Here is a 19,634-nt window from a genome sequence, read left to right on the forward strand (position 1 = left end):
GCAGGTGGGCAGGGACTGGGTGGGCAGGGACAGGGATGAGAGGACATTTGGCTCCATCCCCAAAGTACCAACTATGAAGGAGCTGAGAGGGAAGTAAACTGTGGCAGTAATGGGTCTGGCACAAATTATTTCCCTCAAGGAGCAAAGGGACCAAATTGTGAGTTTCTGAGTAATAATTCAGTCCCTAGTCTGCTCCTGAGTCAGCCAGCTACTGTGAGCAGATTTCATTCTTACAATCTAGTCCTTGCTATTATTATTTCATGTAAATATTCCATACTTTTATTGTTTGATAACAATGTCTGTATTAAATGTTTATTTGTGATATTTACCTAGATCTCATTTCATTAGAATTGTGACAGTTTTCTAGAGATACTAATATTTCACTGATTTTTTTAAATTATTTTTAAATACACATATAACAACACTTGAAAGCTGGAAACAAACCTACCACAGATAGAAAAACCTATCACTGTTGGAAAACTTTATAGAAAGACATGTGGTTTGAGCATTGGCCTACTAAACCCAGGGTTGTGAGTTCAATTCTTGAGGGGGCCATTTGGGGATTGGTTCTGCTTTGAGCAGGGGGTTGGACTAGATGATCTCTTGAGGTCCCTTCCAACCCTAATAATAATCTATGATTCTATGACATCCAGTTGTAGGCCTTGATCCTGCAGTCAGGAGGAAAGACTCACATGCATAAGGGTTTGCAAAATTAAGTCCATAATTAATAGACATCAAGGACCTGATTTTTAGAGATTTACATCAATGGAAGCTTTGGATGTTCACAAATGCTTAAAATCAGGCTCCAATCCTACTAAAGGTGTGAAGTTTATCCAGTGTAAAGCAATTATTATGGCTACTACTTCCCCCTCATGAGGAATCTTATAAACAGCACAGTAGTGCGCAAAGGATTAGACAACCAATTCATATTATTATTGTTGTTGTTAATATTAGAACTTGGGAGTTTTGTTACAGCTTAGTGGACTCAAGCAAACGTTGGGTCTATAATACAGAGCAGGTTATAATGTTACACAAAGTCTCCCATATTCATTTTCTTAGCATGTGAGCAAAGGTTCAGTCTAGGGACCATATCGTGTGTTAGTTTTACTATGCAAGTTTCTGTGTAGAGGCAGTGGTCCTTGGAGAATGAGCTGTGTGAAAACAACTGGAGAGTTTGCTCTCTGCTTTGGCCTCTGGTTGGAGTCAATTCTTGCAGCACAGTTGCTTTCTGGAAACTGTCATTGGTGTTGGGCTGAGATTCCTGACAGAAGGACTTGCTTTTTGACTACCTTTGTTCTGAGGTTGACCTAAATAAAACAAATGTAAGCAGGGTCTGAACGAGCTCTCCCCTGACACCTAATGAGGAGCTGGGGGAAAGACTTCAGGAACAGACCCTGTTTGCATAGACTTGCCTACTCTGTCTAGCTACATAACATGATGAAGTGGCTTTGCCAAAATGATCACTTTTGTCTGGTGTTGGGTACTTGAGTGCAGGGGTCATGAAATATTGTTATACTTAGCCATTTATCCTTCCCCTCTCCAGTGTTTAAAGACAGAGCTAATTAGATTCAATTGAGAATCTTTGTTTCTGTTCAGCAAGGACCAGAGCTGAATCACGGATAAGCAGGTCTAGGGGCTCTGCCTTAGACCTGGTGTCAGGACAGTGGTGAAAGGAAAGACAATGCAGAGGCTGTACTGGAAGTGAAGTTACCTGGTAAAATCATTAAGAGCTGAAATCACTTAGCAATGGAAGCTCAGAACATGGCATTGCAGAAATGGCAGTGAGTGTCCAGCAGCGGCAGCATGCAACCAGCAGCAGCAGAGAAAAGCAGTGGTGGCGGGGGTAGCAAACACCCAGTTGCAGAGGCACATAGTGAACACGGAGACATTGATTGATGCCCTCCTCCCCCGCCTTTTCTGGGGTGGGAGATGAACCCCTGAGAACACATTTCTGAACTCTGGGTCTTCACTTACCAAGGACAGCCAGCTGTGAATGGGGTGCAGTGGAGGGAATTGTTAAAAAGACATATGTTTGTCAGACTTTCCCACCACAAGGTGGGAAACGGAGGGACAGGACACTGCCCAATGCACTGTGGGGTCGAGTTTTTGCCTATCGTTGCATGCATTTGAATGTGGTTGTGGTGTTTTCCCAAACTAATGCTTGGTTCCCTTTCCCTTATATTAAAAGTTATCTTTTGTTATACACAGAAACAGGGCTTGTGAGAGGGGAAGTATTGTCTCTTAGAGGTGCCCGGGGTGGTGTTAAATTTTCCCAGATTACTGGGCAGAGGCTCGAGCTGGTTCTGTTTTGTATTCAGAGGAATCCTTAGATTCTGAACCTGGTCCTTGTTACTGCCTACTCCACCTGGTGAAAGGGTTACACAAGTCACCCTTAGAATATACCCAGACTCCCCTAACCTGATTTCTCCTCCTCTGGGAAGCAGACCTGCAGGTCTCTGCATATCTGCTACATCTTGGCAGAAGGGTGACACTGGTATCAGTATGGGACACAGGTGTCAGAAGAAGGGGCAACAATATCTTTGTTTAGTTGGATGTGCAATGTTACCAACTTGCATTAAATAAATAGGAAGTGAGTGATACAGTGTATGCTTCATTTTGTCCAAATGCAATAAAATACCTAACGAGATTGTGTAACTTAAAAATTGTGATAATAGGTTTGTGATTATGCATTGTGAGGTGTCTGGTATATGAGCTTATGCACAAATCCTGTAGATGGATCCATGGAATCTGTGGCGTCCTACTGGAGTACAAGTGTGTTTGAAGGTCTAATCTGATCAGTACATATATTGAGAAGGTTATTGTTTTCTGGCTGAGCCACTAAGCTCTTCACTTCATTTTAATACTCTGGCTTTTATACACAGAAGCCCTGTTCACTCTGTTCATAATCCTCTGTTTATTAAACGAATACGTTACTTTAGCTGGTAGCCAGATATATTCATATCCAGAACCAATATTTAACTAACTATGTGTTCTTCCTATCTATATGTGCACAGTTTATCCATCTATTGCCCTTGTCCCTGCCAGCAGGTATATGGGATCTTGGGGAGCAATTACCACACGGGTGGGGTGCAAAATAAACTTTATTAAGAAAATACAAAAACAGGGAAAATTCAATAGTGAGGGGTATGGGGTTGTTAAGGTAGACAATTGGGGAGGGGTTTCTTTTTGGTGAACAGTAAGGGAGTTTCAATAGTGGGGTACAACACAGTAGGATGCAATACAGTGGGTAATCAGTTAACACTGAGGTATAAATGTAACAGGTAGCTAGCGATTTCTATGTTAAAAGGTGTGTCACAGCAGCATATAACCAACTAACAGTTATGGATAAAATGTGTTAAATAACAAACAATTCCAGGTAAAAATGTGTCACAGTGGTGTAAATGTAGAATGTGAGGGGTACCAGAAAGGAAGAAAGTAACCAATGGGGTTTTATGCTAGAGCAGTTAACACTGAGGTATAAATGTAACAGGTAGCTAGCGATTTCTATGTTAAAAGGTGTGTCACAGCAGCATATAACCAACTAACAGTTATGGATAAAATGTGTTAAATAACAAACAATTCCAGGTAAAAATGTGTCACAGTGGTGTAAATGTAGAATGTGAGGGGTACCAGAAAGGAAGAAAGTAACCAATGGGGTTTTATGCTAGAGATTTAAACTTAGTGAGACAGAGCAAACAGGTTGCAAGCTTAAGCAGCAGAGAGAGTGTAACAAGGTAGAAAGACACAGAGAAGCTGGGGGGGGGGGGGTGTTTGCAGTGGGAAGACAGACAATTACAATTATAAAGAACACAGCAAAATCTTATTTATGAGCTAACTTAACCAAGACTACACAAATTAAAACACAATGCAACAATTCTCTAAGCCTAACTTACAAAAGTATAATGCTAAACTTAACTTAATGGGTGCACCTTATGCTAAGGATAGTTCCAGAGGGCTGAGTGGTGTGTGTCCAGGACACAGCTCCAAAGAAGGGGCGGGGGTGACTGCAGCAGTGGATACAGCTGAAAACAGTCCAAGGCAAAGCCCACAGGAGCAGAACTTAGCAGCAGCACAAACTTATTTTTAGTGGCAGAGTGCCACAGAGTTTAAGAGAGAGGTTTTAGGACACAGACCAAGGTTTAGCTTGAGTCTGTGTGCTGGGGAGACAGAGCCAGCAGCTAAAATAATAAAATAAAAGTATAGAAAGTTTCACAGAGGGATTCTTACCATCCCCCAAGGCAGCAACAGAGGCAGAAGCAGCAAGAACATCAGAAGGCTTGGTACAGTCTTGATAATCAGGAGATCTCTCAGGCAGCAATTCGTTCTTCGTGGGGGGGGGTTTCAAAAACGGGGGTACGCTCAAAAATAAAACGAGAGCGGAGAAAGGACCCCCAGAACCCCTGGTTGATCAGACCAGGCAGCAATGCAAGAACCTTTCTGAAGTCTGTTCAAAATGTCTGTTTTTAAAGGCAAACCCTGGCAGCTTCCCGCCAGTAACTCTGATTGGTTCCCCTTCTCACAGGGAGGAGAGCAAGCAGGGAAAAACTGCAGGTAGCCACAGAGGCATGTTAGGACTAGTCCTGAGCCCAGAGGTATGACTCATGCCCAGGATCTTAAAAACACAATAGTCTTGCAGCTCTGGATAGAGCCTACCCTACACCCAGCCCAGGTTTTAACAAGGTGATAACAGGACTAACCCTTTGAACAGGGCAGTGGTCCCACTTAGCATAAGTGGCCATTCCTTTGAGAAGGGCAATGGCTTTTGTTAAACAACTTAAGGGGCCCTCCCTTTGAGAAGGGCAGAGGCCCTGGTAACAACTTAACAGCCAGGGAAGGGCGGCCACAGAGGAGAACAAGAACAAAATGGAGTAAGGGGACAGCTTTAAGAAACAAAATGGAGCTGTAACAGACAGCCCTATGTAAATTAACAGACATAGGTATAAATAAACTCATATAAAACAAGACACACAGGTCAACAGATCCAGCCTCAACAGGAAAGTATATTTTCTTCCCGCCAGAGGGCGCTAAATACTGAAAAAACAGAACTTTCCAATATGAGACCAAACAGAGACAGATTAATCTTTTCACTAGGGGATGGAAAGTGAGTTCAGTAAAAAGATGAGTTCAGTAAAAAGGGGCAGCCTCTGAACTTTATGTGGTTAAATAGGCTTTGCTCATCAGAGCTTTGTAGACAGAATTTGGTGACTGGGTAGGGCCTTATCTTGCCCCCAGTGAAATCAATTGTTGCTTTGCTATTAGCTTCAATGAGAGCCCAGGCAGTTTTCTAGTGTTGTATGAATACAGCCATCTAAATAATCCTCCAAACCTGATTCTGATCATGCTTGAACTGGTGTTAATTAAGAATAGTTCACCTGATGTTAATGGAATTTTCTTCCCCTGTGGGACAGTGCAATTTGGGACTCTGCTTTCACTTAGGTTATGGTGTAAATCTGGAGTAATTTAGGCAGAGAAGAATTTGGCCCATAAACTGAAAAACCATCAGTTACTTTAGAAAAATCTCATTTTTTTCTTTTTATACAATTTGTTTTTCAACCCAGAGCCAAGATCATAAACTGCTAATAACTGAAAAGCATTGACTTTGAAAAAAATACTGGGGATACTTATGTGCCTATAACTACCGGGAGTTATTTCCTTTAAGAGGTATTTACATCTAACATCTCTTTAAATAGGAAATCTTCAGTGTGCACTGTCATTATTACTATTTCCTGCAGCTTACAGAAGGGCTATATATTGTTGTAGCTAAATTTAAGCAGCTTTCTTCAGAAATGTAGCATATTATACACAAATATATTTCATCAACACATATGTTACCATATAATCCCAGTCAGAATTAGTGTTTAAGTGTCTCTCCAGGTACTGTATATATTCAAAAGAACCAACAGGCTCATTAGGATCTCAAACTGGGTAAAACGTGGGGATCTTTAATTTTTTTGGTGGGAGCACATTCATGATGTTGGAGTAGGAAATGGTATTAGTTTTAGGAGTGCAGTTTCTGAGCAGTAGAACCTCAGAGCAACAGGACTGTGGATGGTTTAGCTATCTGGGGAGCAGTTAAACATTACAAGGGGAAAAATAGCAAGCGGGAGATGAGACTAAAAGGGAAATCAGCTACTCTCCTGTTGCTATTAGTTCTATTTCAATTCTTGTGATTACATTTTCTAAAGTATGTACAGATGGAGCTTTGCAACTCAGATTTGCACACAGTGCCTGCTTTGAAAATTCAGTCATTCTGAAGTTGACTGAGAAGGTATGATTAGGGAAAACATAGTTTCCAGGCCCCTTGGAGGAATGCAACTGGTAGAATGATTAATTCTCTGTCAAAGCTATGTTGTTTAAACAATACAATGTTATCTAAGATTCTGAGTGCACACAATACCTGGGATCCTGATTGCACATGGTACTTGAGAAGTACAGAATGCATGAGATCTTGAGTTAGACACCCACAGTCTCCTATACAAGGCATGGGAATTGCCTAGTATAGGAATTGCATCCAGAAAAGCCAGCATGCTGAGCAGGGGGCTGCCCAAGCTAGCCAATAGGAAAGGCCAAGGAGAATGGTGTGGCCTAAGCCCCCTTCCTCCTAGGGCCTTAGGTGCCTAATTCTAGGCCTGGAGGGAAGCACCTCCCTTTGCTCAGGATTCACAGCCACACACTCTTTCTTGGAGTTAGGCAGCTAAGCCCTTTCTTGCAAAAATCCAAGAGGGAGAAAGTGTTGCTGATGGTTGCCCTGTATAACTTTTCAACAGCACCTAAGCAGCTTAGATCCTAACCCCTATGCTTTGAAAATCCCCCTAGCACCTATCTGCATCTCTAGCCACTTAAATAAGAACTTATTCTCTATGGGGAAAATTTTAAAAAGTGCCTAAGAGTCTAGAAGTTCTAACACTTAACAGGATTACTCCTTTAGCTTACATAGCTGAGGCCTATTCTGTGATAGTGAGGGTCCCAGGTTCAGTCCCTGATGATATGTGATACCAGTGGTCATTATACGTAATATACCCTGAGATTTTCTACTTATTTCCATTTTAAAACATAAATACTTACATAAAGCAAATATATCAGCTAAAAATGTTTCAATTAAATCCCACCAATTTCAAAGAATAAAGGGCTACAGCCTCTTTTAAGAGACTGGGGAGTGCAGGGATTCCTTCAGAATAATTGGGGGAGTGACTCATGCCTATCGAGGGGCTGGAGAATGCTCCATCCTCCCCACATACTGGTCTGTGGAACTGCCTGGCTATGGAGAGATGGGCAGGGAATGTCATTGTAAGGGATGGTACAGCATGCACACTTTCTGGTGCTCTGGGAGATACTCTTGGATGGTACAGCTCTCTGCCTCCAGCATGGGTCACTGTGTAATTTACACGATCTGGCCCCATCCCTCAATAAACCATAAACAAGTTCAATTACAAAGGTTTATTCTTGGAATTCCAGATACCGTGTTTAGAGCTGTATAATAACATGTGGCTATAATACAGAACAACTTGTAGCACATGTTGGGTGGAGCAGGGAGGAGACAGCAGATAATTAGAAGACCAGCAACCTAGTTGTAACCACCAGTATTCTTGCCATCCCTTGCTCTTGTTGAATCTTGGCATTATAATTGTGTCCCCTGTGTACATAAAATATGTCCCCTGTATTTGAAACTGTGAGTAAATTAAAGGCTTAAAGAAACTGTATCTTTTTAAAGAAAATATTTTGAGTCAGTGAATTGTAGGCAGTAACATGCAGTTTAATTGCCTTCCTCAACTCGCCACGAGTGAGCAAAGTACTTAGGCAACTTTAAGCACATGAATAGGCCCGTCAGGGGAACTACACGTTCTTAAAGTTGGGCACATACTTATATGCTTTACTGAATCAGGTCCATAGTGCTTACTACATGAAGAGGTGTCCCCCTGAATTTAACACTATGTTAATTAATTATTATTTGTATTGTGCTAGTCCCATGAGGCCCCAATCAGGGCCCAGTTGTGTCAGGCAGCATATAAGCTTAAAATAAAAGACAGCCCCTGTTGCAATGAGCTTACAGTCTAAGTCAGAGGTTGGCAAACTACGGCCTGGGGGCCACATCCGGCCCTCCAGATGTTTTAATCCGGCCCTTGAGCTCCTGCCAGGAAGTGAGGTCTGGGGCGTGCCCCGCTCCGGCACTCCAGCCGGGGAATGGGGTCGGGGTCTTGCTCCACTCCACACGGCTCCTGGAATCAGCAGCACATCTTCCCTCCAGCTCTTATGCATAGGGGCAGCCAGGGAGCTCTGCATGCTGCCCCCACTCCAAGCGTCACCCCCGCAGCTCCCATTGGCCGGGAACTGCAGCCAATGGGAGATGCAGGGGTACCTGCGGATAGGGCAGCACGCAGAGCCTCCTGGTTGTGCCTCCATGTAGGAACTGGAGGGGGGACATGCCACTGTTTCTTGGAGCTGCTAGAGGTAAGCGCCACCCGGAGCCTGCCACCTTGACTCCCTCCCATGTCCCAAACCCCTGCCCCAGCCCGGATCTCCCTCCCGCCCTCCGAACCTCTCCATCCCAGCCTGGAGCACCCTCCTGCACCCCAACCCGTCATCCCTAGCCCCACCCCAGAGCCCACACCCCCAGCCAGAGCCCTCCTGCACCCCAACCCCCAATTTTGTGAGCATTCATTGCCCGCCATACAATTTCCATTCCTAGATGTGGACCTGGGGCAAAAAGTTTGCCCACCCCTGGTCTAAGTAGTATGCTCAGTAGCATTTCTAGTTTTGAGCCCTTATTTGTATGGCATCCTTCACTGGAAGCTGTAAACAAATGTCTACATGGTGCAGTAAAGCACATTAGAAGGGTGTGATTTGTAGAGTGTGCTGATGTGCTGTAATCTAACTGACCCTGCTGGCATGAATTAAACTGACATGAACTGGGTACCTTTAAGTTCACACCAGCAAGCTCTACGCAGGGCAGTTAGAGCACTCTACAAATCACACTCCCTTACGCAGTTTACCATGCTGTATAAACAAGACCGAAGTTCAGCCATACTATGACCTCCATTTTTAATTAGAACAATATGACCCACAGTAGAGATTAAATAAGGGAAGAGGGGAGAAAAATGAAGAGGTCTGAGCAAGCAAAGAAAGAGCATAGATTTTTTAGATCAGATTTGAAAAGGGATGGATTCACTGAGGCTGAAAATATAGGAAGGCTGTTCCAGAAAACAGAAGTGCAGAGAAAATATACAGAGACACAAAAAAGAAGGGTAGTGTTAGATGGGTGGGAGAGAGACACGAATAACAAGAGACTGGAGTCAATTTTCAAAAGCACCTCAATGACTTAGGAGCCTAAGTCCCATTTTCATAAATGACTTAGGCTATGTCTACACTACCACTTATGTTGGTATAACTTATGTCACTCAGGGGTATGAATAAGCCACCTCCGAGTGACATAAGTTACACAAACCTAAGTGCTGGTGTGGACAATGCTATGTAGGCAGGATGGCTTCTCCTGCCAACATAGCTACCACCATTCTTTGGGGGTGAATTAATGAAGATGATAGGAGAGCATCGGTGCAGCTGTGCCACTGTAAGCTCTCTAGTGTAGTCATAGCCTTAAACACTTAGGGCCAATTTTCAAAGGTATTTAGATGCCTAAAGATGCAGATAGGCAACTACCTGGATTTCCAAAGCATCTAAGCTGGTTAGGCACTTAACTCCCATTGAAATCAATATAGGTCAAATTTCTGAAGGACTTCAAGCATAAGCAAGCGATTTTGACCTGAATCCTGAAATGAACTGGGCAGTAATGGAATCTGAGGATGGGGGTGAGGGAAGGGAAATGTGATCTTGCTTCTTATTATACCAGGGGTCGGCAACCTTTCAGAAGCGGTGTGCCGAGTCTTCATTTATTCACTCTGATTTAAGGTTTCACGTGCCAGTAATACATTTTAACATTTTTAGAAGGTCTCTTTCTGTAAGTCTATAATCTATAACTAAACTATTGTTGTATGTAAAGTAAATAAGGTTTTAAAAATGTTTAAGAAGCTTCATTTAAAATTAAATTAAAATGCAGAGCCTCCCGGACCAGTGGCCAGCACCCGGGCAGTGTGAGTGCCACTGAAAATCAGCTCGCGTGCTACCTTTGGCACATGTGCCATAGGTTACCTACCCTGCTAGACCCGTGGCTCTCAATCTTTTCAGACTACTGTACCCTTTCAGGAGTCTGATTTGTCTTGCATACCCCCAAGTTTCACCTCACTTAAAAACTATTTGCTTACAAAATCAGACATAAAAATAAAAAAGTGTCACAGCACACTATTACAGAAAAATTGCTTACTTTCTCTTTTTTACCATGTAATTATAAAATAAATCAATTGCAATATAAATATTGTACTTTCATTTCAGTGTATAGTATATGGAGCAGTATAAACAAGTCTTTGTATGAAATTTTAGTTTGTACTGGCTTTGCTAGTGTTTTTTATGTAGCCTGTTGTAAAACTAGACAACTATCTAGATGAGTGGATGTAACCTCTGGAAAACCACTGAGTACCCCCAGGGGTACACATATCCTGGGCTGAGAACCACTGATCTAGACCAAGCAGAGCTAGTAGGAACGATGGAGAAGTGATTCCCCCTGAAAGAAATAGTGGTCTGACAGTGGGAGGAGCTTTTTGGTTTTGCTTATAAAGGCATAACAAGATGTAATGGCTGGAAGTTGAAGTTAGATAAATTCAACCTTGAAATAAACTGCAATAGCAGTGAGGGTGACTACACTTGGAGCATCTTACCAGGGGAGGGTGTGGACCCACCATTGCTGGGAGGGTTTATGATGAAAGTCAATATCCTCCTAAAAGATGTGCTTAACTACAGTTTCTGGGAGAAATTCTACAGCTTGTGTGTGCAAAAGGTCAGGCTGGATGGTTGTGGCCTTGGAGTTTCCTGGCCTGGGAGTCTGTGCACCTGCGAATCTATGATTCCCTCCTCTCATGGGTCATGGGGAGAACAGGATTGCCTGCATTGCCCTCAACATGTACATAACACTTGCAGCTCTGCATTAAGACAATGACTGTAATAAATCTCATGCTTCAGGGCTTCAACTATTCACATGCAATGGTTAGGAAGGAATTTTTTTCTCTGATGCACAATTAACTAGATGTTTTCCTGGGAATGGGATGGTTTGCCTTTTTCTGAAGTATCAGGGATGGCCACACTTGGAGACAGGGACACTGAACAGGGTGGGCTAGTGCTCTGAGGTGGTACAGAAAATCCTCTCTCTCAGTGCTTGACTAGTCACATACTCAGAGTCTAACTGGTCATCAGATTTGGGGGTGGGAAGAAATATTCTCTCAGGTCAGATTGTCAGGGATCTTGGTGGGGTTTCACCTTCCTATGCATGAAATGTGGATCGCTTGCTAGGTTCTCGGATCATCAGGGCATATCTCTCCTAATCAGTTCCCTACCATTACAGGGACCTTCAGCATTGGTGTCCCCTTGGTCTCTCCTGTTCTCTGCCTGTGTCACACAATGGTTTAGACTCCTGAGGACTGAAATACTTTGGTCTGACCCAAATTATTGGGCTTAGGATATAAGGATAAATGTGTGAAATTTAATGGCCTATGATATACAGAAAGTCAGACTAGATGACCTAATGGCCCCTTCTGGCCTCAAATGCTATGAAAATATGAATGGAAGGATGGGAGTGAATGGGGAAAAAAAGTCTGAGATTATTTGTGACTGTTACAAAATGGCTAATTAAATAAATTGAGATGCCTGCTTGGAATGGAGTGGTCTAGTAAAATTGTTTTAAGAGGGGGATGCCAAGAAGCTTTCAGTAACTCTGAAAGTTAGGTGCAGTTGGGAGGTATTTATAAGATACACACAGTTTTATCTATGTATTTATTATATGTCTCATAGACTACAATCGGGTACATAATGAAATGTCAAAATATAATACTAGCAACCTCAAACAAAGCCTAGAGCAGATAAAGAAGAAAGACTTCATGAACATCAGACTTCATTAGCTCTATTTTGCTTCAAAAAGGGAAAGGAAGTGAAATATTTCTTTACATTTTGGCTAAAAAATTCTTCCATTAATCCATTTTCAATGTTTCAGTAAATTACATGAAACCATCAATGATCCATAAATTTACTGCATTTGAAGTAATCACAAAGTCAATTTTTTACTTTAACCATTCAGTTCTACTTATGCACATCCACTGGACCATTCACTGGAACACTCTAAAGTCAATGTGGATAACATAAAAAAGAATATTTTTTAGTGGAGGAACTGTGGGATGTATAATCATGTGGAATGCATTCTGTTTGATTGCAATACAAATCTTGTTTAGAGTCATTTCTGATAGTTCCTATATAATCTTTACTGTAGGTGCTGCATTAGATAAAGGCATTGTATAATACAGGGACAGGCAATCTATGGCACACATGCCGAAGGTGGCACGCAAGCTTATTTTCAGTGGCACTCACACTGCCCGGGTCCTGGCCACCGGTCCGGGAGGGGCTCTGCATTTTAATTTAATTTTAAATGAAGCTTCTTAAACATTTTTAAAACCTTATTTACTTTACATATAATAATAGTGCATCCGACAATGTGGGTATTCACCCACGAAAACTCATGCTCCAATATGTCAGTTAGTCTATAAGGTGCCACAGGACTCTTTGCTGCTTTTACAGATCCAGACTAACACGGCTACCTCTCTGAGGGTACGTCCATACTACCCGCCTGGATCGACGGGTAGCGATCGACTTCTCGGAGTTCGATATATCGCGTCTCATCTCCCGTCGACTCCGGAACTCCACCACCGCGAACGGCGGTGGCGGAGTCGACGGGGGAGCCGCGGACTTCGATCCCGCGCCGTGAGGACGGGTAAGTACTTCGAACTAAAGTACTTGCGTACCTTAGTTCGAACCCCCCCCCCCAGTGTAGACCAGGCCTGTTACTTAACAATAGTTTAGTTATATATTATAGACTTATAGAAAGAGACCTTCTAAAAACATTAAAATGTATTACTGGCATGTGAAACCTTAAATTAGAGTGAATAAATGAAGACTTGGCACACCACATCTGAAAGGTTACTACCCTTTATTAGCTTCCAAACTCCAATGTTAGTCCATTTACAGGATCACCTGGTACGGGAAGTATCTGGCATAAAACAAACAGCCCAAATACCATATATACATTACTCAGAGATGTGACAGTCATGCAGGTTATAGGGTTTCCTGTCTGGTTGTCTGCTCCTCCTTAATAGGTGCAGCCAAGAATAATAAATGTTTAATCCTAAACATATTCCACATGCTTAATCCTACAATAGTGTTCATTCTCCCTAAGGGGAAATTCACTCTAAGGGACTAAACTAAACTGTAACAGCTGGTGTATGATGCCAACTTTTGGGCAGCACTAGGGTATGACAGAGAAATACAGAAAGATCTGTGTTTATCTGTTCTGTTCGCTGATTGCATGGCCCCCACAGTGCCCTGCTCAGCCAAGAACGCCAACCTTGAATACTTGTCTAGTTCTCCTATCAGTATTTCTGAACTTTCTTCCACGCTGGGCTTTACACATAGCACAAACTCAAACTGAAAGGGCTCTCCTCTCAAGATCCCTTTTCGGAGTCTTTCAAAGGAGAATCACCTGAAGTGGTCCCGCTACTTCTCTTTCCTGTTCACTGGCTAGTTTGGTTTCGCTTTGAGCAGTTGTCGTGAACACGGATCTATTTCGATAACTCTGCACCACCCCATGCACCTTTTTTACTTTTCTAGGTACTAACATTTCAGCGCACGTTTTCTCTGCTAACATGAAGCTCGACACAGAGATTTTGGTCCAAGAAAAAAGCCAGCCGTTTTCTGCCGCTACACCGGCTTCTTGGGCGGAAACAGCAGATGTGATTACGAGCCCGCGGGTGGGCAAGGAGGGGCGTCCCGGCTCCATCACCAGCAGCGTGCAACATTGCGGGCACACCCTGGAACCAGGCGGCGCTGCCGCCCCCTCCCGCTCCAGCCGGAGCTGCGAGAACTGCGCATGCAGCCTCCTGCCCGGTAACCCACGCCCAGCCCCGGCGCAGCCCCTGACTCAGCCCGCGCCCCCTCCCAGCTGACGCCGTAACCCGAAACCCGGGCGGGCGCGGAGTTCCGGCAGGCGGGCGTCCTCCGGGAGCGGGAGCGGGAGCAGCTGGCGGAGGGAGGGAGGGGACGGGGCGGAGTGGAAGGGGCGCGGGGTGCTCCCGCCTGGCTCCAGCACTCGGCCGGCCGGGTCTCAGTCTCGCGCAGGGCCCGGGGAGCGGAGCAGCGCAGCCATGAACAGGCTGGGGCGGAAGGACCACGAGACCCTCATAGAGATGTCGCTGGCCGCGGACGGTAGGTGCCCGCAGGCGCGGGGTGGGCGCTGCTGTTGGTTCTGCCATGTGGCCCCGGGCTCGGGCTGGCGGCCGCCCGCCGGCCGCCCCACCGAGGGTGACCGGATCGCTCCCTCCCCGGGCTGCGGCCTAGGAGCCTCCCTGGGCTGGCGGAGAGCCTGGCCAGGGACCTAACGGTGCCGCTGGGCGTGGGCGCAGGCTGGAGCTGGGGCGGTCAGAGCGAGCCACGGAGCCCTGGCTGCCCTGCCGGGTGCTTGGGCCGACACTGGGGGCGGCAGCAGCAGCGGGGGATGCGCAGAAGAATCGGGACAGGTGGTGGGGGGTAATAGGCACCTATATAAGAAAAGGCCCCGAATATTGCTACTGGCCCTATAAAATCGGGACATCTGGTCACCCTAATTCCCCCAGGCCTGGGCAGAAAGGTTCCCAGGGACGGGAATAAGGCGTTGGCGGGGATACTGGAAGTTTAGAGGCTGCTGGAAGGCCCATTCCTCCAGCATAGGAAGCCATCTCCTTCTCCCCTATGCTGGAGCCTTCCCCACATCCTTCCCTTCTTCAGAGCTGGGAGACTGCACCTTCCCCATCTTGTTTGTAGCACACTCAATACTTTAGGCAGGACAAATCCTGCATCTGGGCAGGGGGTTAGACTAGATGACCCTTGCAGTGCCTTCTAACACTATGGTTCAGTAGACCCAGGGTATACAGCTCCTTGCACTGGTGCAGAACTCTACCTAGGGCAGCCGCTTGCTGCTTCCCTCTCTCTGTGCTTTGCTCTGCTTTCTATAGACCTTGTCCTGCCAATGAGTGGACTCCCAGAGAAGCCCTCTGACTTGAACAATGATGGGACTGTGGGGCAGTGTGGACGGGCTTAGTCTGTAACAGTGGTTTTCAACCTCTTTTAATTTGCAGACCCCTACACATTTCAAATGGTGATACAGACCCCTTGGGAAATCTTAGACATGGTTCACAACCCCCTGGGGTCCATGGACCACAGGTTGAAAACTACTGTTTTATGGTAATGACCAGGACCCCTTTTGACATAATATGCAGACCCCAGTTTGTAAACCACTGGTCTGTAATGATTTGCGATCCTGAAGCTGATATTTCCAGGTGCCTGGTGTATGTATGTGTACACTCCCCCCTTTTTATTAAAACAAATAAACTTCTGGAGGAATATTTATATTTTAAATAAAACTCTTTTGATTTTTTTGGTAATGCCCTCTGAAAAGCTTGAAAAAGGAGACTTTTGCCATATCACATTGGTCACAATTTTTTTTCTCTTTTTGAATGCAGTTGAAATTAACATGGATGCCATTGTTTAACAGCATAACTTTCTTATTGCTTAGAACAGTGGTCTGCTTCTACTCTTAGTCAAGATAATAGAAAATATCCACTGACTTTAGTAGGTGCAGGATGAGATCCATTGTTTGTGCACCAGTATTCCAGATTAATATGAGAGGAATTCTGAAACCAGAGTTTGTTAGTTTCATGTTGCTTCAGAGTGCATAAACATTCCCAAAACAGGACTAAAAACAAACCAACCAACAACAGCAAAACACCTATTGAGAATCTAGTGGATTTTCCCCATCAGATTCAAAGTATTGAAATCAATCAAATTTTGGCCCTCAAGGCAAGTATTTGACAGCATTGCTTTTAAGGAGTTTGATAGTGAGCAATATCAAATGGAAAATTAACTAGCAGGAGCTATTTGCAGTGACAGCTTTTCTGGGTACATAGTTCAGATATCACTAGCGAGTTTGTGTGTTCTGAAGCTAATGCCCACTGAATATTTGCCCATATTCACATTTGATGGTACTGGAAGGAGTGGGGTATTTGAGCCTGCTCATCAGCAGAACCTTATCAGAGCCATGTGGGGAGTTCTGACTGACTTGTTTTTCCCCCACTTTACCTAAGCACTGAAATTCATAAGTTGTGCCTAAAACTGACCTACTAAAGAACCTCATAACATATTCCAACTTGTTGTTTTTCTGTAGTAGTCTGAGATGAAGTTTTCCTCATGAGTAAAAGGAAAAATTAATATTTACAAAGTACACACTGGTTTGGGAATAATCTTATTGCATTCATTTTTACCTGTATGTCTCCTTTATGGTTTTTTATTAGTCATAAACAGAGAATGTAAGGAGAACTTAGTTTTCCTGCTAGTTTTAAGTTTCCACGATCATATAAAGAATGACATAGCAAATGTTACAAATGAGAAACTGTTATATACATATTTTAGAAACTTTTTTTGGCAAAATTGATTTGGATTATGGTGAATCCTTTCATTGCTTTATTTTTTCACACATTTGCAAAGCAACTTGTAACCATCAGATTCCTAGACAATTTTCTAGGGTTGGGTTTTAGTGTTTCTTAAAGTGTTAACATATAGTTAATCTAAACTGCTTCTTATTTTTTTTAAACGTATGCATAATCATCTAGCACCACTGTATCAGAGCTGGTAATGTTTGAGGTCATGATGTCTCCAAAAGTATTTTCTTCAACCACTGAAAAGTACAGTTCTTGCCTCAAGTATTGGCCTCGTTATAGCTTCTTTTGGGTTGAGGACATTCAGGATGTACTTGTCCAGTACTAAATGTCAAGTTATTAATCAATAGCCACAGCTGCTCACCAGTGAGGAAATTACGTAGGGGGGGTCTGTACTTTCATTATGGTTGTTATCTGAGTAAATGCTGTGACATTAGAAACACTGCAATATATAAAGATGAGTAGCAAAACTAAAATCACAGATGAAGGCCTGGAAGATTCCCCCCATTTGTCTTTAGATTAGAAATGTAGGTCTTGGATCCCCTGGAACTCTGGATAACTGGAAAACTAGTAGGATTATAACACCACAAATGAGGAAACTGAAAACTGAGGTCATATCAATATTCAAAAGTTGCACCATTTTAACTTCAAAATGTGTTTAAAAACCAGTTGAGTTAAACAAGTGCAAAACCTGGTGTGGACACTTAATTCAATTTAAACCTGGTTTGTATTATTTTATTATAAGTAATTGAGTTAAACCAAATTAATTAAAACCCGGTTTATAGCAAATTTAGGGTTTTGCACCAGTTTAACTACGTTAAACCTTAGTTGAGCCTCTGTAATTTTGAATATACGCAAGACCTGAGAGGGGAAAAGATTTTTGGCTTGACTCTTTGTTTGATTGTCTGAGAACAAATACAAGGCCTTTATTAAAAAAAAAAATCAGCACACTCACCTCTCTGATAAAACCTGTAAATGTTGACAGTTTAAAATCTCCAATGACTTTTCGAGTAAGTTTAACCACACTCTTAGTACTTCTGAGGGAATAGTTAAGCAAAACCACTTGCCCACTCTTTCAAACAAACAAACAACAAACAACAAAACACACAGAGACCTTTTCAAGCCTTCTTCATAAAGAAGCAAAGAGGGAATAAGATCAGTTTTGATTTTTTTTTTCAGATCATGTAAATGGTCCTTCCACTTCAGAACACTGAATGATTAATGTTTTCTCTAGGTGTGCTGCAATACAGATCTTGAGCTATATGCACTAATTCAGTGATAGAAGTGTAAGGGAACAGAAGCCATCCAAGCTATATTAGAGATCATGGAAAGTGGGTATGGGTTGATTGGGGCAACAGCTCTGCAGAATAGGCCCTATAGTAGAGACTACTTCTCGGCTCCTCAGAGCTAAGATCAAAATATATTTTTACAATGCCTAGCACAAAGGGACCCTGACCCTTGATTGGATTCTGTAGGTGCTATTCTAATGCAATTACTCATGATAATAGCTTCCCACGGAGCATGAAGAAGCTTTCCCATGCTATAGGTATTCAAATACTACAGTGATGGGTGACAGTATAAAACCCCTCAACTATATGCCCTGTATGCAAAAGTCTGAGGGTCAGGAGGGGCAAAGCAAAGTGAGCAACTGGAGCATATTTTCCTCCAAATCTGGTTCATATTTGTATAGGAGTTAATGTGACTTTGCACTTGTTGTACAACTGCAATCCCTTCAGGCACTTGAGTAGTGGGAGAGCAATGATAGTATAAGGGGAGGAAAGTCACAGGTCCACCTGGAGCTGAAGCTTCCTATCTTTGGATTTGGAAGTCCCCCTCAAAGGAGAAGGTTTGGAGTGTAACACTTCAAGGAAACTATGAGTTTCCTAGACTGACTTGCCTCGCTCCTGTGGTTTTACCACAAAAAAAAAAAAGAGGGTAGTGGTCCCCTATCTTCATGGGTGTGATATGAAATTTTTTACTGAAGAATTTTATTTCTTGGTATTCTGGTAAATTTAAAGGCATGTCAGACATTACTTGGGAAATCTGAAACTAATAATATAAGGCAGGAGACACTTGGCTTTGGCTAGAAATATTTGTCTGCTATTAGCTAGCTTTCTCCTTTGTTTTTTACATGAAAAATTAATGATAAAGGTAGCATTGTTGTGGAGGATAGCCCAAGACTCTGGACCATCAGAAAGCTGGTATACACTTCAGTGCCATGTTGCAGAATGTAGTGCTTTCCATCAGTAGTTTTTTGTATTTTGAAAAAAGAACTTGCATAAACCATATATATACAGTTTGAACTCAGAACAATTAATGCAACACTAAGAATTTCTTGACAGTAATAACCTAAATTCCAGGACATTTATTTATATTGCTTCCTATCTTATTTGTCTTTTCATATCTGAGAAAGAAAAGTAACAAAATGACAGCAGGAGCTAATGTTTTCTCTGAGTGCACTTGTAATGTGTTATTGTAGTCTGATAACTCATCATTCTGGGCCATATTCTGATCTCATTTAATCCACTTATTTCAATTTAATTACTTGGATTTACACTGGAATAGTGAAATTAGAATATTCTGTATTCAGTACTACAGTAAACTTCAATTACTTAAGTGATAGGTGTAATAATTTCTTGTCCACATATAGAAGAACTGAACAGGATATCCTGTTCTAGGAGGATTTGAACTAAAATGGGAAGATTTATTAACCTGAACAATGTTTGAAAAATTACCCTTATGTGTTGAAAAACAAGTTTGCAATAGTTTGGAAACAGTTCAGAAAATGTTTATGAAACGACATAGAAAAACTCTTTAAAGTCAGAAAATATGTTATCTGTGGATGGGATTTAGTTAATAAAAAAGCGAATAGGTAGCTGCGTGTGTCAAAAGTAGATGAACAACTTAAAAACATTTTGGCTAACCACAAGGACAACTATATTTTAACAAAAAATCTTCAGTGTTGTTTGTAGTAGGAAAGTTTACAATTTGGAACTGGACCCAGCTAACTTAAATATTACT

The 19,634-nt window shown here is 42.7% G+C and overlaps 1 protein-coding gene across 2 annotated transcripts in view; it reads left to right on the plus strand.

Annotated features, from left to right (window-relative positions):
* Window positions 1–14,232: 14,232 nt before the first annotated feature.
* ANO5 (anoctamin 5) overlaps window positions 14,233–19,634 on the plus strand; it is a 97,856-nt gene continuing 92,454 nt past the window's right edge. For both annotated transcript variants that reach the window (XM_045015528.1, XM_045015529.1), the window contains exon 1: window positions 14,233–14,349. In XM_045015528.1, coding sequence (XP_044871463.1) covers window positions 14,289–14,349 — 61 coding nt within the window. In that variant the 5' untranslated portion in view covers window positions 14,233–14,288. The remainder of the gene's footprint in view (window positions 14,350–19,634) is intronic.

This window comes from Mauremys mutica, chromosome 4 (assembly GCF_020497125.1).
Source record: "Mauremys mutica isolate MM-2020 ecotype Southern chromosome 4, ASM2049712v1, whole genome shotgun sequence".
Classification (NCBI taxonomy): Eukaryota; Metazoa; Chordata; order Testudines; family Geoemydidae; genus Mauremys; species Mauremys mutica.